This window comes from Pelophylax lessonae (assembly GCF_965119305.1).
Source record: "Pelophylax lessonae genome assembly, chromosome: 13".
Classification (NCBI taxonomy): domain Eukaryota; kingdom Metazoa; phylum Chordata; class Amphibia; order Anura; family Ranidae; genus Pelophylax; species Pelophylax lessonae.
In genome coordinates this window covers 51,009,684-51,033,448 of record NC_138780.1, presented here as the reverse complement: position 1 = coordinate 51,033,448, position 23,765 = coordinate 51,009,684, and the positions used below count along the sequence as shown (strand labels likewise).

Here is a 23,765-nt window from a genome sequence, read left to right as displayed (position 1 = left end):
GCAAGGTATGCAATTTTAATTATTAAAGTAATGTATATCGTCCCTTAGCATCCCCTCCAAAATTTTGCAGACTACCGATGTTAGGATAACCGGCCTATAGTTCTCTGGGATAAATTATCGGCCCATTTTTAAATATTGGTACCACGTTGGCTTTTTTCCAATCAGCTGGCACCATACCCGTCTGTAGACTATCCATAAAGATCAAGAACAACGGTCAGGCTATCTCCTGGCTGAGTTCTTTAAGAACCCTCGGGAGCAAGCCAACCGGTCCTTGTGATTAATTTTAAGTTTTTCAAGTTTAGTTCTAAGTCTATCTTTTGTTAACCATGAGGGTGATTCCTGAGGTGTATTATTTCATTTAACATTGCAAGCTGGATATGTGTAGCCCCCCAATTATTTTGTGAAGACTGAAGAGAAGAATTTATTTAGCATTTTCGCCTTCTCTTTGTCCTCTGTGGCCAGATTCTCTTTGTCGTCTTTTATGGGGCCAATGTGTTCTGGTCTCGCTTTCTTACTATTTATATACTTAAATAATTTCTTTTTTTTTTTTTTTACTCTCTTCTGCTATGTCTTTCGTGCTCTATTTTAGCCACCTTGATTTCGCCTTTACATTTCTTATTGCACTCTTTGCAATGTTGGAATGCTGCCCTCAGCCTTGTATTTTTTGAAGGCCTTTTCTTTAGTTTTAATATGCATTTTTATGTTGGAGTTTAACAACCCTGGATTTATTTTTGCGCTTTTAAACGTATTCCCATTGGAATACATTGGCCAATCCCTTTATTTAGTATGTTCTTAAAGCATTCCCATTTTTCCTCCATGTTCTTTGTTCCTAGGGTTCTATCCCATTTGATATTGTCTAGCAAAGAGCGCAGTTTAGGAAAGTTGGCTCTTTTGAAATTCAGTGTCCTTATTTTACCCTTGTGTTTCCTATTTCTATGATTTATACTGAAACTAACTGACCTATGGTCACCGTTTCCTAAGTTGCCCTGTATTTCTATATCCGTGATCAGGTCTGTATTGTTGGTAATCGGTAGGTCTAGTACCGCACTGTTTCTTGTCGGTGCATTCACCATCTGACCCATGAAATTGTCCTGCAAAACATTTAGGAACTGCCGAACCTTGGATGAATGCACGGTTCCTTCTGCCCAGTCTATAATGACATTTCCCATACTTGCTGCCATTTCAAGCTGTGATAGGAGGTCCGCCTCCCCCTCCTCCCTCTGGTTTGGGGGCTTTTAGTAAACGCCCAATATTACTTTCCCCATAATACCTTCCCTTTGAAGTTGTACCCATAGGGATTCTACCTCCTCCTTAGCTCCATTTGTGATATTGTCCCTCATATTTACCTGCACACTGTTCTTAATACACAGACCTACTCCTCCCCCTTTTCTACCTTCTCTATCTCTGTGATATAGGGAATACCCCTGAATGGTCACCAGCCAATCATGAGAGCTGTCAAACCAAGTCTCTGAAATTCCCACAAAATCAAAATCCTCATACATTAGAAGCTCCAGTTCTCCCATCTTGTTGGCCAGGCTTCTAGCATTGGTATGCAAACCTCGTAATTTTTTCTGGTTGCATACTATATCCTCGTTTGATGTTTTTAGGCTGCACTTGCGATTTGTCCCCCCTACCCACCTTGGGTTTAGAAACTCTGAACACACTACTGCTAGTGTCCACATTACTGCTCCCCACTGGCTAATACTACATCTGTACCCCCCCATCACCTTGTTTAAAAGCCCCTCTAACTTGTTGGTCATCTTCTCTCCCAGTGCGACTGCACGCTTCCCATTTAGGTGCAAACTGCCCCTACTAAAGAGCCGGTAGCCAACTGGGAAGTTGGCCCAGTTCTCAAGGAACCCGAAACCCTCCTTACTACACCAGCTACTCAGCCACTTGTTTACTACTTGTTTAATCTCCCGCTGCCTCTCTGGCATGGCTCCAGGTACATGTAGTATTTCTGAAAATACTACCTTGGAGGTTCTACTCCTCAATTTAGCTCCTAAGTCCCTAGGATATTATATGCCTTATTTTTATGGGTGATTTTTGGTGCACAATTGCTAATTTACTTATTGCTTAAAATATAAGTGATTATATGAAGATTCCGAAAAATCTGTTTTTGATTTAGGCTACACATTTTACTAAAAACAAAACAGGTAACAAGCTACAAGAAATATTATATAGATAAAGGCTAAGTCAAGTAACATAGAGCACACCTATCTTGTATTACTACTTTGTATATTGTCTTGGTGTACCAACAATAGGAAAAAAAAAAAAGATTATAGTGATCAATTATTGTGTAGCCATGTAAGAAAATACCAAACAAGACAGAAAAGGGGCTATTATCATTCTAACAAGATGCCAAACCATGCCAGATATTATCTTGTAAGAGGATACTGCTGTTAATAACATACACACCCTTCCTGGTTTTGGATTATTTAAAAGTTACATGTACAGTGGCTCAAGACTGTGGAGAGCCAGCAACTGCAGCCAGGGCACAAGAGAGAGACAGCCTGGAGCAGAGCATGGTTTGTTTATTGTACACACAAATATTACAAATCACACTTAAATATATCAGTTTCGTTTTCCAGGATATTATCCTACTTGATATTACTTGGTAATATCAATCAAATTATATTTCGCCTAAAAGGATGTCTCTCTGAATGTCTCTAAATATTTTCTCCTTTAATCTAAAAACAAAAAAACAATAAATAATAATAATAATTCCCACACCATGGGATTCAACATCTAAGCCCTATTGTAGCTATGATGTATCCCAGTCTGCTTTATAATAGCAACTCACAATCACGTTGCAGAATTAGCCACAGTATTAGGCTAATTTACTAAAAGAGTTGAGAATCCTCACATAATAAATTGTACAAATATCTTAATAACATATCCAATCATGTGCAGATTAAAAAAAGCAAACATGAATTTGCTTTTCACATGACTGGATAAATTAAGTGAATATTGAAAAAAATATATGTTAAGCTTCATTTATCTACTCTGGTTAGACTTGATTTTTTTTGCCAAAGTCTAGATGCCTTTCAACAAATAGATAACTCATTTACCATGGCACGTTTCATAACATGACATGTAAATGTATAGGCAACAGATTTCAAAACTTCCTGTAGAATATGTTTACTTAAATGTTTTAAGTTTAAAATACACACGGTAACAAAAACAATACAAAAACATTCCTAAAACCACAATTTCTGAGACAGACAGGTACAGTGATGTATATTAAAGCTAGATACGCATGCACAATTACAAAACATAACTACGTATATAAACAGCTAGATATAATAACAAACACATAAAAAAATATATAAGTGAAGATGCTAAAGAAAATGCTCTGTTGAGATGTTTCATGAACACAGTGTTACTGTATGATTGATGACGAAGACTTTAGCTTTGACAACGATTTCCATAGACTCACAACAGCAAAGCAGACTATGACAGCAGTGCCAGAAATGCGTTGTTCATATGACACAGACCACAAACACACATACCGCTAGTGAAATACATATGATTTTCAGGTCTTTGTTATATATAGCCTTTACTAGAACCCTTAAGCATATAACCAAAATATAAAAAACTAACAGCGAGCATGTTGCTAAGTCATTTGAAACATATATAAATAAACCTACGTGTACTCACAATCTTAAGGAAAATGCAACATTTCCCTATATGTTTAATAATACCTGAAGTAAGATCTAAGGGCAGGAGGCTCTCACTCAAAATCATGTATAAATATAGGCAAGATAGACAGAATAGTCTAGTTATTGCACAACACTGTCTGGCAAGGCAGGAGCAAGTAAATATATTGGCAATGACAGACAACCAATTGTGCAGAAAAAATGCCTGGCAGATTGGCTGATGGTGGCGTTGATTTATGGGTAATGTGAATTTCTGTTCAGTTAACAGAATAAAAGGATGTATACATAGTTCAGATAAGAAATGTGTAAACTCATCATAGGAGCAGATTTAGAGAGTGCTAGATTCCAGACCAATGACACAATATACACACTACGACAATCAGTATGGAAGAGTGAGGAAAGTTGAAGCAGAGCAAACCACTGAATCTATGAAACAGAAAGTCAAAAATACAACCTGAGAAAAGGAGGGGGCAGCAATCCAAATGTCCTGGAAGAAAAATGTGTGATTTGTTTCATCAGCCTGTTTCTTTAGAAGAGATAAAGTCATGTGATATATGAACAGAGCTGCTATGGCTTATACAAACACACAGCATCCTTGTATTACAATTAAAAATATCACTGAATGTCACATACTACATGTAGTTATGGCGTGTTAAAAGCAATGGATTCCAATTAATACAAACAAAAGCACATACACTAACTAATAGCATGGTCTGGTAGCATGAAAAAATAAGTTTAGATGGAGGTATGTTGGTATGTTAAACAGATGGAACAAAAACATAATTTTCCTCCTCCGTATGTGTTTATCTGTAATAAAGTAGTTCCACACTTCTCGTAATACTTATCTCTGTTCCTTGCAGGTATAGGTCACTGCTACACACGAGAAAACTGCAATCCACTTCAGGGGGACATGACTATATTTATCACAACTAGGTCTTACTAAGTGATCTTAACGCACTTACCCTACTGGGCAGCAACACCAAGCCTACACATATATCGCCATCTAATTTCAATATTAAAATCCATAAATTAATTTTTTATATACTATTCTATTTAATCATAAGTAATTATGTACAGAAGACAAGCTACGAACAAAAAGATCCTATTTTTGATCACATGATATAGACTACACATTGTATAGAAAAAAAAAATACTTTTGCAAGTTAGATTATTTTTTAGTGTGCAACAAATCTACTTCATAAAGCGGTCTTCAAAATACGGTCAAATAAATGATTAAAACCAAGGCATGGTTTACAGTATATGGCTTTAGGCACACTGTATGTTTATACTGCTGTAAGTGTTCAGGAAAAACATAACCAAGCACTTGCCGAGTGGTTGGCAACTAGCAATATATAGGCACTGCCCTCTTGTGACATCACCAACCCAGCATGCCCTCGATCAATGATGTCACAAGGGGACAAATCACCCACTGATGTCACTGGGTTGATTCGCCCCCTACTTATTTTAAAGCGGTCAGATGGTGGGAGCCTTTCTGGGGACCAGAGTTTTTTTATTTCTAGTCGGTGGTGGGCGCTGTGATTGATGATGAAACTACAATGGGGAACTTTTATTTATTTATAAAGGACTTGTCAAAATCTTATGTTTTTATTTACTTTTCACACTTTTTGGTGAATATGTAGGGGTACTATGTACCCCTTCTTATTCACATGGGGAGTGGCGGGATCTGGGACCCTCTTGTTAAAGAGGAGTTCCAGATTTCGATGAGCCCCCCGCCTGCAGACCCCAACAACCACTGGACAGGGTTGTGGGGAAGAAGCCCTTGTCCCACCATCAACATGGGGACAAGGTGCTTTGGGGGGGGGGAACTCCCCTGCCCAAAAGCACCCCCCATGAGGACATGTGGCCTGATATGGTTCAGGAGGGGGGGGTGCTTGCTTGTCCCCTCCTTTCCTGCCCTGCCAGGCTACATGCCCTGGATTGGGGGGGGGGGGATTCCTCTCAAAATCCATACCAGACCTAAGGCTCTGTAATGGATTTGGGGGGGGGGGACCCCACAAGTTGTTTTTAATTTTGGCATGGGGAACCCCACATCCTTTCACATAGTTACATAGTTAGTGAGGTTGAAAAAAGACATCAGTCCATCCAGTTAAACCTATGATTTTTGCCCGCAATGGTTTTATTTACATTCAGCTGTTAGTGGGGTTGAGCTGTTAACTCATCCATTGTTAAGGACGCCTCAGTGTCTGATAAACGCTGGACACCTGTTTAAGGGAGTTGAGGAGCTGTCAGCATTTTTTCTTCCAAAACGCGCTGGCAGAGGGTTTTTATTTCTGCCAATAAACTCACCTGCCTAAAAACTCTGGTAAAAGCCTATGTGTGCATGAACACATAGGATAACATGCAGAGGAGTTTAGAGGCAGTAAAAAAAAAAAAAAAAGTCTGATGCCCCGAACAGCAGCTGTAAAAACACCCCATGTGCATGAGGCCTAAGGCTGCCCATAGAGCCAGTGAGCTGTTTATAAATAAAAATGAATTCCCCCATCTACACAAGCAAGGTGGATGGAGAAATCCTCCTTGAAGTGTATATGTATTCTGACAGAGGAGACTCCTCTGCTGTCAGAATACACTGATCAGCACTGCAGCCGTTGACTGAATACAAAAAAGTTACCAACATCCTGTTCGGCAAAAGTCGTTCTTTAAATTGACTTCTGTTGAGCAAGAATAGTCAAGAGTGATCAAAATGTGTCCGGTCCCCGCTGAAACGGACTAATTTCAATCCATTAATCCATCCAGTTTCACTCCAACCAATCCTTTTTTTTTCTACAATTGGACACACTTGGGAATGGGTTAGGTGCTTTATAAGATATTTACGACTGTCTGTGGCCTTACTGGAGAGATTTAATTCCACTCCTGTGACAAGAGTCACCTGGAGGCAGAAATAGTATATTTTCCAGCCAATAAACAGAAATAATAAGTTTGTAGAGGTTTTCATTCGTCCCCGCTTTATAGAAATAAATAGATACAAGTTTTGGCTGGAGTCCTAAAAGCAGTAAAAGAAGCAAGGCAATGAGACCATCAAGGAAACTTTAAACTTGGAATGTCAAAGCAGAATATTTAAAATAACAGCATAAAATTAAAAAAAAAATTGAAGCACACTGTTTAGGGAGTACAACTTGTACTCTTTGGTAATTAAGGGAGACATAGGCAAAGAATTTTAGAGCCACAAAGGGTAACATTAAATAACGCTTGGATAGCATTAACTGCCATTTTGTCTGATGCTAGTGTAACATTTTTTTTTTTTGCTGCTATGCATATTCCTTGTGACGGGGCCAATGCAATTCCTGTTTAGTAACATGAAGGAAATATTTATCAAAATGCTACTTCCTGCACCTAATAACAAAATAAAAAATCTGCAAACAAGGTCAAGGGAAAATATTTAGGTGGATCCATATAGATAACTGGGCCCTTCTGATCTTCACATAGGGGTAACTAACATTTAATAATCCCAAAAACCTGATGGAAGGTAGTGGTAGGATTGTGCAGCTAGATGCAACTGTTATACAGGTTGTGGAAAAGGGCAATGGGTAGGCATTAATGAGCATACATTTCAAAAGTCAAAGTGGAAAAACTAGTAAAAAAAAAAAAAAAAAGCATAGAAACAATTTCTATTATATTATTGGTGAATGCCATATAGGTTCAAATCCTGTGTCAAAAATTTTATTTTCCAAAATGGTTATAGAATACCTCCGTAAGTTGTTGTTTTATGGGTGTATTTTTTTATCTTTCCAGACACTAATAAGTTCAAAGAACACGTGGCACACTTCACTTTACTAAATAAGTATCTTTTTTTTAATAACCCAAAATAAAATAGGTCAGAAGGTAGGATTAGAAAAATGTGTGCCATTTACAGGCTCAAAACAAACTTTAGTTTAGTAATAAAATATTTTCTTTTCTATTGTTAAGTAGCAGATTTTTTGGTTGTAACCTATTGTAAAATACTGCATAAAGAGACGTCCAAGTCTGATGAAAACTGTTTAACCCCTTACCATCCACATAACACGTGTGCCGTGGCAAAAGGGTAAGCTTTTACCTTACAAACACCCCAATCACTGTCATACTCATGTTCATCACACCTGGCAACCAACTGCAACCTTGCTAACAACATAACCCCTGTCATCCTCATGTTCATCACATCTGGCACCCCAATGCAACCTTAACACCCCACACCCTGTCATCCTTATCCTTATCACACCTGGCACCCCACTGCAACCTTGCTAACAGCCTTCCCCCTGTCATCCTCATCACACCTGGCACCCCACTGAAACCTTTCTAACATACTACCCCTTGTCATCCTCATTTCTCCTATAACCCACTGCCAACTTCCAAACACCTGCACTGAGAAAGCAGCTTATTCCAATGTTGAGAGGACAAGGGTCTCTTCCCCACAAACGTGTTGTAGTGGGTAACATGGTCTGTGGAAGGGGCATATTGAAATATGCAACACAATGGTAACAATAAAGATGCCACCCCAGGTGAATGATTATGTGTTACTAAACCTACGAAGGTAAAATCAGTCTGTATATACAGTAAAGCATGTTTGTTATACCTCTTAGTGTGGAGTGGATCCTAAGGAGTTAATCCTCTGCATTGTGTAAAAAGGCTGTGCAATCCTGTCTTCTCTGATCCTCCCCTTCTTTGACAGAATCCGAAAAAATGGGATTTTTGACTTACCGTAAAATCCATTTCTCTGATGTTCACTGACGGACACAGCTCTTAATATTCATAACCATTGGGTTATGCTGCCCCCTACAGGAGTAGGACACTAGGCAGAAAATAATTTTGGCTACACTCCCTCTCTGCTATAGCCACTGCTTTGTTACAAGCAGTGTCAAGAGAATTATAACTTCACAGAGGGGTGGGTGCGGTGTCCGTCAACGACCATCAGAGAAATAGATTTTACAGTAAGTCAAAAATCCCATTTTCTCTTCTATTTATTTTCTTGTTTATTGATGGACACACAGCTCCCGATATTCATAACCATTGGGACGTCCAAAAGCAGTGTTAAACATGAGGGGTGGGAATAACAAAAAAATTCTCAAGGTTAAACATTAGCCAACCAGGCAACAGGAGCTCAACCAAACAACTAGAGACCACCTGAAAAAAACAACACACCTGCAACCTGCAAATCCTTGCGGCCATAAGAAGCATCCGCAGATGCCAACACATCCACTTTATATAACTTTGTAAAAGTGTGCACCAACGACCAGGTGGCCGCCTTGCAAACCTTTGTCATTGACTCCTGATGACAAAAAGCCCAGGAGGCACTAAGCGCCCTAGTAGAGTGCGCATTGACAGGGAAAGGAGGAACCTGACCCCTGATGGAATAGGCCTGAACCACGGTCCTTCTGATCCATCTGAAAATGGTAGCAGGGGAAGCGGACAACCCTTTTAGAGGTCCATCCATGAGCGCAAGTCTGACTTCCTGAAAGACTCCGTAGCTGCCAAGTACACCCTAACTGCCCAGACTAAATACAAGGCATGCAAGGCAATTTCATTCGGATGTTTAGGCCTGGGATACAGGGAACAACAAAATGTCTTTGTTCAAATGAAAATCAGAGTCAATCTTTGTAAGGAACAACGGACAGGGGCAAAGAACCATCTTATCCTTGTGAATCACCAGGTAAGGAGAACGACAGGATAACGCCGCCAAATCCGACACCCTACACGCAGAGGTGATAGCCACTAAAAAGGTCACCTTCAGGGACAGCGTAAGCAGGGGAATCTCCTGAATATTTTCAAAAGGAGACTTCTGTAGAGCAGAAAGTACCAAATTAAGATCCGAAGGCGGCAACAGAGCCTGCGCTGGAGGAACCAAATGTCAGACACCCTGAAGAAAGGTACGCACCAGGGAGTGTGTGGCCAAAGGTCGTTGGAAGAAGACCACCAAAGCCGACACCTGGCCCTTGATGGTACTCAAGGCAAATTTTTGTTCAACCCCCTGTTGAAGGAAGGTAAAGATCCTAGCCACGAGAAGGAGCAAGGAAGAACCCCAAGAGACTCACACCCCGCTATGTACATCTTCCACGTCTGATAATAAATCTTCCTAGAGGAAGACTTCCTAGCTTTCAACAGTGTAGGAATCACCACTTCAGATAAACCCCTATCCTTCAGCACCTGGCATTTAACAGCGGAGGTGTCAAAGCCAGCGACTTGGCAGTTGTATCAGATGATACTGACCCCACAGGGCCACCAGCGCCTCTGTGGCGTCTGCCAGAGGATCCCATGACCGAGCCACAAACCTCTGCACCTTTTTGTTGAGCCGAGATGCCAACAGATCCACCTTGGGGGTGCCCCACCGAAGACACAGCTGCTGAAACATCTCCAGATGAAGGGACCACTCCTCTTGGTCCAACCCCTGCCGACTGAGGTAATCCGCCTGCCACGGCCATGGCATTGTCCAATTGAATGCGCACTGGACAACCCTGAAGACTATCTGTCCAATGATCCAGACACAGTCTGACCGCCCGGAGTTCCAAGACATTGATCGGGAGTCTGGACTCTTCCAGCGTCCAAATCCCCTGAGTAGAATGCATGCCGAGGATGCCTCCCCAGCTCTACAGGCTGGCATCCGTGGTGACCACTGTTCAATACAAGCCGAAGTGCCAGAGAAAAAAGCCACCATATCAGAGACTCCTTCCTGCCCTGACTAAGCTCGATCTGATTGTCCAAAGACTGCGGAGTCTTGTCCCATTTGGTCAGAATCTCCCTTTGCAGGGACCTCGTATGGAACTGTGCAAATGGAACCGCCTTGCAGGTAAACACCTTGATGACCCAGCACACGCATGCAAGTCTGGATCTGTTGGACAGCTTGAGGCAAATTGAAGCCTGCAATTTCAGGAGTATGTGCAGAGGAAGGAGTACTCTGGCAAAAGCCGAGCCCAAAGTCAGGCCCAGATAGTCCAGCTTTGTGGACAGAACCAGAGTAGACTTCTGAAATTTCAGAATCCAGCCAAACTCCTGCAGAGTTTGTATTGTGATCTCTAGGTTCTCCAACAGAGCAAAGGGAGACTCCGCTCACAGAAGGAGATTGTCCAAAGTAGCCCAGTATCGCAAACACCATTGGAGTAGCAAAGCTAGCACTGGGGCATACACTTTTGTGAAGACCTGATAAGCAGATGCAAGACCAAAGGGTAATGCCACAAACTGATAATGCTCCTCTCTCACAGCAAAGTGGAGAAAAATGCTGGTGACTGGCACATATTGGAAGGTGAAAGTAGGCATCCTTGATATCAATAGAGGTGAGGAAATCCCCCTGATGCAAGGATGCCACCACTGTTGCAATGGACTTCATTCTGAACTTCTGTACCCACACAAAGCAGTTTAGCGCCTTGAGGTCCAGGATTGGACGGACTTTGCCTTCCTTCCTGGGAATTGTGAACAGGTTTGAGTAAAAACCCTGAAAATGTTCCGAGGTCAATCACCCCTTGAAGGAACCGGTCTTGTAGAGCCCCAAACAGGCCATGTAAGCATTCTGGGGACAGGTGCAAATTGGAAGGAAAAAACCTTGCCAGGGGACAAGAAACTTGGTCTTGTAGCCCTTTTGAATGACTTTGTGGAATCACTTGTTTTGCAACCAGGAGGTCCATGAGTCTGGAAACAAACAAAGACGTCTGCCCCCCCTGACACGGATGGGGGCGCACCTTCATGCAGAGGGAGCATTGTCCACGGGTCTGATGAAGCCTGATCTTGGCTTGCCAGACCAGGTTCAATTGGATCCTCCAGAAGTGGCCCTGAAAGGCTTTGAGCCCTTGTCAGTCGACTCTGAGGGACAAAAAAACTTCTTATGAGCTGAGAGAGAAGGCCCAAGTCTATGACAAGGTTCCTTGCCCTTAGTAGGCTGCAGAAGAAAAGTACTCTTCCCCCCTGGAGATCTTTAATGATGTCATCCAGGGTAGCTCCAAAAAAGTCCTCTCCTTGAAAAGGAAGATCAGTCAAGGCCTTTTTTGAAGTCTGATCGGCAGACCAGCACTTGAGCCAAAAAACACGCCAAAGGACCACCACCAAAACAGAGAGGCGAGTCATCCGTGGAGCCGCATCCAAAGAGGCATCACAAATAAACTGCAGCCCATGGACCAGCTGGTCTGCCAGCTTAGCAAAGGCAGGGTGGAGAGGTTCCCCCTTCAGGTCACGGTGTAGGAGCTTAGCCCATTCAGTCAGAGTTTGCGACACTAGGGCAATAGTGAATACCAGCCTTATTGCCAAACAGGTCAGAGTGTACATAGTGCGGGCCACAGCCTCCGCCTTCCGGTCAGCATGATCCTTAAAGGCGGGGGGCTCTTCAACCAGAATCATGGTCGTCTTGTTTAATCTGGAAACCGGAGGGTCCACCTCCTAAGAAGGGACTCTTCATAGGGGTAGAACCCCCTAGTAAACCTTAGGGACCCTACGGGGATGCTTTGGTCGTCCCCACTCCTTAGCGACAATTCAGTCAAAATAGGCAGGGAACAGAAACACCTTTTCTACTTTGGATGGCTTGTGAATACCAAAGGGCCCCTGGGCCTCCGTCGCAGCTTCAGTTGCGTCCTCCATCTTCAGGGTCTCACGCACAGATACAATCAGTGCGCCCATCAGTGCCTTTTCGTGTGTGGTCGCAGATGTGGAGGAATCATCCTCACTATCAGAGGATTCCAGGCGTGTGGTTGTAGACCCAGCAGGGTGACCAACGTACGCACTGGCCGAATTGGATTTAGGATCTGATGAGACAGATGAGGCAGGGCGCACTCTTTACTTTACTCTAACAGAAATTGTGTAGCGCTAATACATAAAAAGTGCATATAATATTCAATATGATAGTGAAAAATAAAACACTCTGAATGATAATTAAACACTCTAGGTGTAAATGACAATAAACAATCCCAGCAGAACAAAACATGAACAAAAAGTCCTCTGGTATAAATATAATATCCGTGGGTAAAAAAAAAAAGAGTGAAAAATTGTGCTCAATAGAAGTGATGAAAAACTAAGAAGAAGAAACAACAGTCCCAATAAAAATCCAATTTAGAGATACATGTGCATCACCCGTGAGAAAGGATGTATGGTAAACTGCTTACCAGACCCTTAAGGTCTTCAGAGCATATAGGTAAACCACAAATTGATGGTATTATGGGAAAAAGATCACATGGATTCCACAGGAACACATCTCACATACTAATGGCGCCAAATCCAATGATGATCAATATGGTAAATCCTCATATTAACATAGCCCATACATAGGAAAGGGAGGAAAAAGAAAGGAAGGGGCACATAGCGTAATACCGTTTGAGAAATAAAACGCTGTTTATTAAAAGTTACACTTACTCAAGTTAAAAGCAAATTCGCATAAATCATGATGCAAGACCGAAGCTGCTGTGTCCCGCAGATACAGATGGAGACTCGGACTGACAGTGGGGGCGTGGCTACGTCCCGCCTGGAACCACCCGACTAGTTTCGTCATAAGTTGACGTCTTCCGGGGCGTGCCACAGCACTCTTTACTAGCCCGCCGCCGTCAGTGCATGGATGAATGGTTGGGACCTGGAGAGCCCCGCAGCCTCAGAAAGGGGATTAGGTGGGGAAATGTGCTCCAAAGACTTCATGAGTCACCAGGGGGACCCTACAAAAAGTGTAAACACTGCTAAGGGGCAACTCCAACTGCGCTGGCAGCACCACCCGGTCTCCAGGCACAAAACACAAAGCGATCTTCAGCAGAGAGGCAGAGGACCCCACCAGACTCACCACCCACCGAAACAGGCACCTGCAGTCACCAGGAGAATTTGCACTTCACATGTGGCGATCAGGAAGTAAATTGATCCAGGAGTCAGCACCAGGGGATGAGGAGGGGCACTCACTCCAGAAATCGCCACCCACCCACAGGGCTTCACGGTCATGGCTGCCACTATTTCCAATGGCAAACCACAAACATGGCCGCTGTGTATAGAAACACACAGGCTTCAACAAAATGGCGGCCCACATCTGCCCCCATCCCAGGAAAGTGGCCAGACCACCCAAACAGCCCCAGTGTGGAGGGGGACCAGCATGGGGGACTTGGCAAGGGGGGTGCCTGCCGAAAGGAGGGGAACCCGGGGTCTGACTGTCCCAAGGAGGGGCCCACGTCAACCCCAAAAGCCTCCAGGGGGAGAAGGGGGACAGCTACTCACCATACCAGGATCCAGGCAGGCACCGCTCCAGACAGAACCCCTCTGCATCTAAAAGCCGGCTGTCAGCCAGAAGGAATGCTGCGACTTGGGCCGAGACCTGGTTGTATCGACCCCGGGAGGCGTTTAACTAGCAGGCAGGCCCCCATCCAGTGGTGCTTTGTCGTGGCCGACCTAGCTTGGAGCTGAGGTCAGCACATGCTCACTGGCCAAACTGGGGTGACCACCAGATCTAGACTATCCAGCCCATCGCCCAGTCCGGCAGTTAATTGAAGATCTCACAGGAGAAATCCAGGAGGATAAAAATTTCTATCTAAAAAATTTTGCAAGGACCAAAGATCCCAGCAAGGAAAAAGGTCCTTACTTCTGACTAGGCAAAAAAAAAAAAAACTGAGTAGCTATAGCAGAGAGAGGCAGTTTAGCTCCTGGGACTGCCCATGGGGGTAGCCAGAATCATTTTCTGTCTAGTGTCCTACTCCTGTAGGGGGCTGTATAACCCAATGGTTATGAATATCGGGAGCTGTGTCCATCAGTGAACGAAAGAGACATAATATTTACAAAGTCAGGCTGCTCAGTTTGGTGTGTATTATTAGAGTTTTTTTTTTTTCTTGGGAGGGTACATGTGATCAGCAGAGGGCCAATCAGCACAGAGAATCAAGGGTATTGAAGCCCAATAGGACAATTGGGAGAAATGAAAACTCCTCCTACAAGCTATCAGCACTCACTGATACAAGTCACAAGACTACAGGATCTGGATTTAGTAACACTTTTGCAAAGTACACTTTTACAAGTCCTTTATATAGTGATCCACCAAACATGTGTGTGAAATGTACATTCACCAACCATCAATACAAAACCAGCCTTCAGATATTATAAGCTCCTGCTTCTCCAATCAAAAACTGGAACAGGAAGATGATCTTGTGATAGCATAAAGAGTTTACCAACCCCAGCACTCCAGATGCCTCTCTCATATAATATTAGAAAAAGGACCCAAAGAAAGTGATAAAGAGTATCATCGTGTAGTATTTTAATCTAAATTCTTCAGTACATACAAGGCACAAATGCATACTGACATTTTGTGGTGCTATCGTCAGCACCAACAAACAAAACAGGCAACAGTGTTTTCCGGCCGCTCGCTAATAGGACAAACCGGAAGGGACATTAGAGATGGCGGACACGCAGCCTCAATGCATTTCTGTGCAAATCTGCGTCATCAGGAAGCTCGCGCTACCATATTTTTGGAGCCTTATATATCCCTTCCTTCACCGCTATTGGTCACAAGAGTAACCAATACAAATTTTGAAATTGAATCCTATTCCTGTGGAAACAAGCTTTAATTATGCACCAAAATCGGATGTGTATGTTAGAGGCCAAAAAATACATCTTAAATATTAATTCATTAACAAAATTAGGCATTTTTGATTTTTATATTCATATATACATTTTTCATATTGATCTTTTTATTTTTTTCCTATTTTTAATAAAGTTCTTTAGAGATGAGGTATAGCTAGATATATGGTGATGGATCAAGCTAAAATATGAACTGATTCTGATATTTACGGATTTTATATATTGTTAAATAACTAATATTTTATGGTTATTGAGGGGCTAGCTTTATAATGAAAATGTGTATGTGAAATTCCCCCAATCCCAGCAAATATACAAAACAAAATCGTGCAACCAATAATAAATTGCAAACTGGTCACGAAAAAAACATAAATGTACAATAAAAGTCCATACAAAATAATGAAGTCTTTTATTCCACTTCTTTTTTTACCATGTGTGAATTAGTGATGCATGCTCTTCTTATATAGCAGAGCTCCATTTACATACTGTGCTCCACCACCTAGAATATGAGGGGCCAATCACCAGAAGGCTTTGGGCCACCATGACCCTCACCGGTTAAATGCTGACTCCTTGTTGGGTTTGTAGTAAATATTCACTTCCTTATTGCTTACATCCAATGTTAACCGCAGGTTTAACCCAGAATGAGAGAACAATAACGCAGTGATTGTGCAAAAAGTTTATTAAATAATAATAATTAAAAAATAAAAGTCGATACACTCACGTTTTCATATGCCATGAAGTGGCACCCACTATGTACAGCCTATTCAATAACACTCTTTGCTGCCGCTCGATTTTCTGAGCCAGCGTGCATTCCACCTGAGTCGGACGTGACGTCAGTGAAAAACTCAAAAATCTCGTCACTAGTCAGACCTCAATGCATTTCACCGAAAGGCGTCATCAGGAAGTCGAGTGGCGGCCATTCTCTCTAATTCCTTTATACTTACTAGTAATGTCTAAATGGTCATCCAATCTGCCTGGGTGTCATCCCATATGCAAACTAGCCTATGTTAATGTGGTGACAATTTAGGATACTCATTCCACTTCCTCGTTAAACCACAAATTTCAACATGTTTACAAAAAGTATTATATTTAGCTTTGGGCTTTACTAATTATACTATAAATTTCATACATATTACTATTTCTCAACATCCAGTTTCAAGCGGCCCGATACAATACTTATCCTCCACCAATTGAACAGCAGATACATTTATTTAAAAACCAAACTTAGCATTACAAAATAAATTTTTTTAATAAAAATGTATTTTAAATTGCAATACAGTAGTTGTTATCCTATGGGAATGTTAAAACCTCTAGTTCCCTCTAATGGCTACACAACAAATATGCCCCCCATTAGGTCAAATAGACATAAGGGCAATCTTGTATTTATGATATACCTTGAATTTGGGATCAATAAGTAGCACAAATTAAAATCCTGGAAAATAAATGAATGATATATATATATATATATATATATATATATGTTTGTAACCCTCATTAAAAATCATTAAGGAAGCAATTCAAATCTATGTCTATATTGAGACCCATGAGGCTGAGCAAATTCAGCCGATGGATCCATTGAGTCTCATTTTGTGATATCTTTTTGCGCATATCACCACCTCTCCAATAATATTGGGTCCTGACTATCCTATAAAAATGTAATTTGGTTGGGTCTCTATTACGTGTGTGTCGAAAATGATTGGATACTCTGTGGTATCTATAACCTCTTTTAGTATTGTACACATGATCATTTATATGTTTGTTTAGACATCTAGTTGTCCTACCCATGAATCTTAAACCACATGGACAAATTAAAGGAGTTGTAAAGTCAGGAAGGTTTTTTTTTATCTAAATGCATTCTGTGCATTAAGATAAAAAGCCTTCTGTGTGTAGCAGCTCCCCCAGCACCCCTAATACTTACCTGTGTCCCTTCTCTGTCCAGCGAAGTTTACAAGTCCCTTGGGCCTTCCTGGGACTCTCCCTCCTGATTGGCTGAGATAAAGTCACGGCGCCATTGGCTCCCGCGGCTGTCAAAGTCAGTGAGACAATCAGGATATAGATGGAGCGGGGCCGAACGGCAGCTCAATGTCTGAATGGACACACAAAGCTGCAGCTCAGCTCCGGTGCCCCCATAGTAAGCTGCTTGCTGTGGGGGCACTCAATAGGAGGGAGGGGTCAAGAGCAGCAACGAGGGACCTGGGAAGAGGAGGATCCAAGCTGCATGGTGCAACCAACTGTACAGAGGAGGGAAGTATAATAGGATTATATTTGTCTTTTTTATCAGCTGTTTTGCACCCCTTGCACCTACCACATCTAAAAAACAAACATCTCTTTGCTCTTTTATATATAAAAATTGTTTTTTTTCGGGAGTATATTCCTAAGTGTGTTATCCCTCATAAGTATTGTATTTTGATACTTTTTTCCACACTGTGATAAAAGCCATTTCTTTATTGTTTAGCTTTTTGGGGTTCTCTCTTAGTAAGTGTTCCCTTTCCATTCTAATAACTAATTCTCTACTTTTCATTAATTCTTCTCTCTTATATCCTTTCTCCATAAATATTTGTATGTGCACGTCAGATTGGGTAATATAATCTGCATTATTACAGTTTCTTTAATCTGGGTAAATTAACCCTTAGGTATGGCTTTGGTCCATGTGGGATGATAGCAACTTCTAGCTGATATATAGCCATTCCTAGCTACACTTTTGTAGCTAGGAATGCCCAGTTTATCTTCATTTTTTTATACCTCCAGATCCAAGTTTTGGATATTTTCTTTACTCCAACTAACTGTTAATCTAATCCGATGTATGTTTTGGTTTAACTGTTGTGGAAAATAATCAACCCCTCTTCGGGTCCTTCCCAAATTATCATATCATCTATGAACCTCCGGTAATATTTGAGCTGTGGAATGCGCTGTGGGTAAGTTACTTCCTCCTCCCATTTATTCAGGAATAAATTGGCAACACTGAGGGCATATCTAGACCCCATAGCTACTCCCAAATCTGGTTGAAATACTCTTTATTATACCAAAAATAATTGTTTGACATGGCTAATGTTAAGCCTTCCACCAAAAACTCTATTTGGGCTTGTTTGAGCTTATGTTGTCCCTCAAGTGCCCCTCTCAACGCTCCAATGCATTACCTTGTTTAATATTCGTATAGAGCGATTCCACATCTACTGTAGCCAATATCGTAGATTCACTCACTCTAATTGATTGGAAAGATTTGATGGCATCTCTACTATCCTTTAAAAAGGCTTTCCCATTACACGCCTATGGTTGGAGGTATATATCTAAATATTCCCCCACTTGTGAGAATAGAAAATCTATCCCACATATAATGGGCCTTCCTGGAGGATGGTGTTTATTTTTATGTACCTTAGGCACTTGATATATTACTGGTAATTTAGAAGCTTTTTTTTTTAAATAACATGCCTCTTTTTTTATCTAGAATCCCCAATCTGACTCCCTTTTTTTATCAATTCTTTCAGTTTTTTCTTTAAATTATTTGTAGGATCAATTTTCAACTTTTTATATGTTGTATTATCACTCAGGATTCTCTGCATTTCTGCTTTGTAGTCTTTTTTTTAAATAACCAACCCTCCCCCATTGTCCTCTGGTCTTATCACAATTTCCTTTTTATTTTATAATGCTTTAACTGCTTCCCATACTTTTTTAGTTGGTCTTTTTTTATATATTTAAATTACTCTGATTTCTTGTTGTACATTTTTTAAAAACTTCTATGTACTGGTATGCTTTAGATTTAGGGTTAAAAACCAATTTGTTTTTTTTTAAACCACTATGCTTAAAACCTAAAGACATGTGTTGTGTTTTTCTCCTTATGTTCATAAAATGTTTTTTCTAGTTTGCATATGGGGGGACACCCAGGCAGATTTGCTGACCAATTAGACAGTACTAGTAAGTATAAAGGACTTTGAGAAAATGGCCGCCACTCAACTTCCTGATGACGCCTTCCAGTGAATTTACTGGTCTTTCACTGACGTCCCGTCCAGCTCAGGTGAGTGTTATTAAATAGGCTCTACATCGTGGGTGCCCCTTCATGGCACATGAATACGTGAGTGTATCGGCTTTTATTTTTTTAATGATCATTTTTTAAAAAACAAATTGCACGATCACCGCGTTATTGTTCTCTCTTTCTGGGTTAAACCTGCGGATAACACTGGATGTAAGCAATAAGGAAGTGGATGTTTACTACAAATCCAACATAGGAGTCAACATTAAAGCAGTGAGGGTCCTGGTTGCCCAAAGCCTTCTGGTGAGTTGTCCCCCACATACTAGGTGGTGGAGCACAGTATAAAAGTGGAGCACTGTCATATAAGAGCTTGCATCACTAATTTATATATGGTGAAAAAAGAAGTGGAACAGAAGACTTCATTATTTTGCATGGACTTTTATTGTACATGCATGTTTTTTCGGTTTTCAACAGTTTGCAAATTATTATTGGTTGCACGATTTTGTTGGTATATTGCAAATAAAGGAAATATCAGCGCACGGAAACACAAAACAAAAATTTACAGCTGCTGAACACTCAGGTCAAACTAGAACACGCGTATGCAGAACTTAATAGAATAATAGTGCAGCGCTAATAATCAAATGTAGATAAATTGCAGAAACATGATGAAATGATGAAAGACAAGTCCATGCAATGCCCGTGAGGTAAGGGTGAGGAAAGGGGTCCTAGATATAACAGTTGGTGCTCTTAGTGCACTGATATCCACCACCTTCTAAGTTGGCCTCTCACCTTTAAACCACTTGGATAAAGCATATATCTCCTCTCACATAAAGCATTCCTAGATCGGACTTCCACTTTAAAAGGGCACAGCAGGAAAGCCCCAATCAGAAAACGCTCCAAGCCACAGGCACACTTGAAAATCTGTTGGAAAGTCTTCCCACAACAATGGAGGTGGTATAGACACAAACCGGTCTATAGCGCAAAAAATAAAAATCGCACAGGTGATCAAATACCACCAAAAGTAAGCTCTATTTGTGGGAAAAAAAGGACGTCAATTTTATATGGGTACAGCGTCGCCCATTGGGAGACGCCACGCGTACGGGGGGAAGGTGGAGCTACTGACGTCACCCGCTGCCATCTGGAGTCTGGTGAGGACCGAGCAGGACTCTCCAAGACAAGACTACTTGTTATTAGACCCGCCGGCTTTTAACTACTTACAAGTAAGAGGCTGTCTTTTAATGCATTTATAATAAAAAGCTATCAGTATTACGCTATGGGTCTGCCCTTTTATGTTTCCTCATAACATGTGAATGTGTGGAGCTGATCCAGGAAGCGTACATTGGCTTGGAGCGTTTTCTGATTGGGGCTTTCTTGTTGTGCCCTTTTAAAGTGGAAGTCCGATCTAGGAATGCTTTCTGTGAGAGGAGATATATGCTTTATCCAAGTGGTTTAAAGGTGAGAGGCCAACTTAGAAGGTGGTGGATATCAGTGCACTAAGAGCACCAACTGTTATATCTAGGACCCCTTTCCTCACCCTTACCTCACGGGCATTGCATGGACTTATCTTATATCATTTCATCATGTTTCTGCAATTTATCTACATTTGATTATTAGCGCTGCACTATTATTCTATTAAGTTTTGTTGGTATATTTGCTGAGATTGGAGGAATTTCACATACACATTTTCATTATAAAGCTAGAGCCTCAACAACCATTATTATACTATTTTTTGGTTAACCAAGGATTGATGGCAGCAACTGGGTATTAATTCACTGATAGTAATTGTAACGGAACCTCAGGCCCACACTGTACTTGTGGTCTTCCATCAGTATACGGCTTCCTCACAGTTATGAACATAGATATCAAATCCCAGCTGCTGTCATACAAAACTAGCCTGACACTTAGCTTGTATACTGGAAACAACTAACTGCTTTATTAAAACAAACTGTAAGGTTCTGGCACTCTCAGTGCCTCCTATCACATCATTTCCGGGTGCTTTCCATCTACCTAGATAGATGAAGCACATATAGGTGTGTTTCCCTTTAAGAGTGCTGACATCATCACTGAGCGCCGGACTGAACAGCTATTTAAATCACCAGCTCTCACTCACATGTGTTCGTTCAACCTGCTGTGTGCCTAGATGTGCCTTGATGCTAACCTGTCTTGAAGCTCTCATGCTTGCAAGCATACCTCGCTGTCGGAACCACGCTGCGCTGATCCCTGTATCCCGCTACCGGATCATCCGCTCTTGTCGAACCTCTCCTCTGCTACATTGCTACTAGTGATAAGTACCCCACAGGGGAAACCTCAATAACCTTCATACTAAAGCTTACACTGTCTAGCTCTGCATACTAAGGACTGTTACTACATCTGCACTATCTAGATTGCTAGCTCTTGAGCCTACTATCATCTGCTCTTGCACTGGGTTAGTCTCTCCTGTATGTCATCTGCTATCCTATCATCTACTACCATACATAGTTGCTAACCTATCTGCATCCCACCTGTTACTATCTCATTCTCAAGAACATTCCTCTCAAGTGTCTGTCACCTATCGTCTCAACTCAACCTGTCTCTTCAGCCTATCACCTCTATACTACTATATACATAGATCACTCCAGGAACTTCTTATTGAGTGTGTGTATTTATTTGCTGAATTGAGATCATCCACACATGATGAGTCTTTGGGAGTTGGGATTGGTGTCTCAGCGTTTCTCTACATGACTACTGAAGTGGAATATTTCTGCAGCTGTAAATCCACATCATACATAAAACGCAGGAGCTTTACACAAACATACTTTTTACACTTTAGAAGTAGGTCGGTCACTACATGAATATTTAGCCAAAACATCACACAATGAATAGCTAATGAGGTACAGCTGACTCATGGCTAATCCCGTCTAGACAAGGTTATTATTCACATGCAAATTAGCTCAGTGTACTTAAGTCAGCCTGGAAGCCCAGACTGCTGGCACCAAAGGTAAAACAAGATATAATATACATTATTATAGTGTAAATACTGAGAACCCACAGTAAACAATAGGTGAGCAAATCAGCATAATTTACAATCCGTGGAAGACAGGTGTTTGAGCTGATCACATGCATCTGTTACAAGTCTGACCAACTGAAGCAGTCCAAACCATCAATTTATCTGTCACATAGTTTTTTCACTGTCAGTGACGGTGCGTACCGTCACATATCTTCCCCCCAAAGGTTGACGAACCAGGTACCAGACCCCCAACTGGTCTGTGCCTGAGTTTGTCGGGTAACAAGTCCCAAAGAGTCAATCCATCATGGCAGCTTCCTTGACAAAGTTCCACATAGCTTGTAAGTTTGGCTACGAGAGCTCCATGAGCCTTGCCAGGACAATCAGTCTGTGGAAATCTGGTTTGGGCAGGCCAGACTGGGCTTTTTGGTCACCCTGTGTCCCTAAAAGACACAGGGTGACTTACACATAAGAAGTGCCTAGGGGATTGAGAGAGGTATTTCCCAACCTCTCTAAGGTAAGCTGTGTTCAAAGGGCCCCCCAACCAAAGTGACTACCGTCACATCTCTCTGCTTCCGGAAGGAGACTAACACAGGAGGGGACCCCAAACGGGTTGACTTTGAAGGTAGTCTGTAGTTCCAGCCCCCCAATGTCTATACCCACACAGTACCCCAAGCAAATTGTCCCAAAGGGAGCAATACTCACCCAGCCAACCTCTGCCTCTCTCGCAGAACATACCCGCTGTAAGGAAGAAGCGTGGACTGGCCCTTCTCCCTGGAGTCCTTTCAGCTGCTGGAGAGAAGACAGGGTGGCTGGACTCACTCCCTCATGCTGTTGGGGACCTGGGCTGACTGCCCAGCATCCCTGGGATATAGAGGTTTTTATTGCAGTCCCAACCACTATCACAGGAACTCCATCTTTTGTACGTTGAGGGCAGAGGCCAGCCGCACTCTGCTCTATTGCCAGCACTTCTGCTGGGGACTCCATGTAATCTGCTCCGGCAACCTCTTGTCTCTTCTCCCCCTGGATCCTGATCTGCTGCTGGGGAGTGACCCCCACCTTCTCACCCTGGGCCTCCGGGACTGCTGCAGGTGTGGGGCAGAGGTCAGTAATACTAGGCCCTGATGCCAGCTTTTCTGCAGGAACGTAAACTGAAAAGTCAGTGGCCTTGCACACATCTTGCTGGGTCACCAACTGTTGCAGGCAGAGGTCAGCCACGCTGTACCTGGATGCCCGCTCTTCCACTGCAGACTCACTGGGAGGTTCCTCCTCAGCAGAAAAGTCTATTAAATCCCCAGTTTCAGGAATTGCTGAAAGTCCAGGGTAGGGGCTGGTGGCACTTGGGCCCAGTGACAACACTTTGGCGGGTGAATTATCTTCCATATCATCCTCTGATGGAAAGTTAATTAAGGCTGTGATCCATGGTTGGGGAACGAAGATGGCTTCCTCTTCTCCCCTACCTTTATCCAGTGGCTGGACAGAGGCATTCCTCCATCCAAGCTCATCCTGTGCAGTAACAGGTTCGTCAAGGTGAGTCAGCACTTGCTGCATCCGCCATAAGACCTCCGCATCCAAAACCGTGGGTGCAGGTGAGCAAAGCACACTATTATTGTGCCACATTGCTGACTCTTCAGTCAGGATTTCTGGACTGTCAGCT

The 23,765-nt window shown here is 42.2% G+C and overlaps 1 protein-coding gene across 20 annotated transcripts in view; it reads right to left on the bottom strand.

Annotated features, from left to right (window-relative positions):
* GPHN (gephyrin) overlaps positions 1 to 23,765 on the bottom strand; it is an 868,578-nt gene that overhangs the window by 185,460 nt on the left and 659,353 nt on the right. For 12 of the 20 annotated variants that reach the window (XM_082242578.1, XM_082242574.1, XM_082242572.1 and 9 more), the window contains one exon: positions 4,114 to 4,146. The exons of the other annotated variants lie outside the window; for them this stretch is intronic. In XM_082242578.1, coding sequence (XP_082098704.1) covers positions 4,114 to 4,146 — 33 coding nt within the window. The remainder of the gene's footprint in view (positions 1 to 4,113; positions 4,147 to 23,765) is intronic. 20 annotated transcript variants of the gene reach the window in all.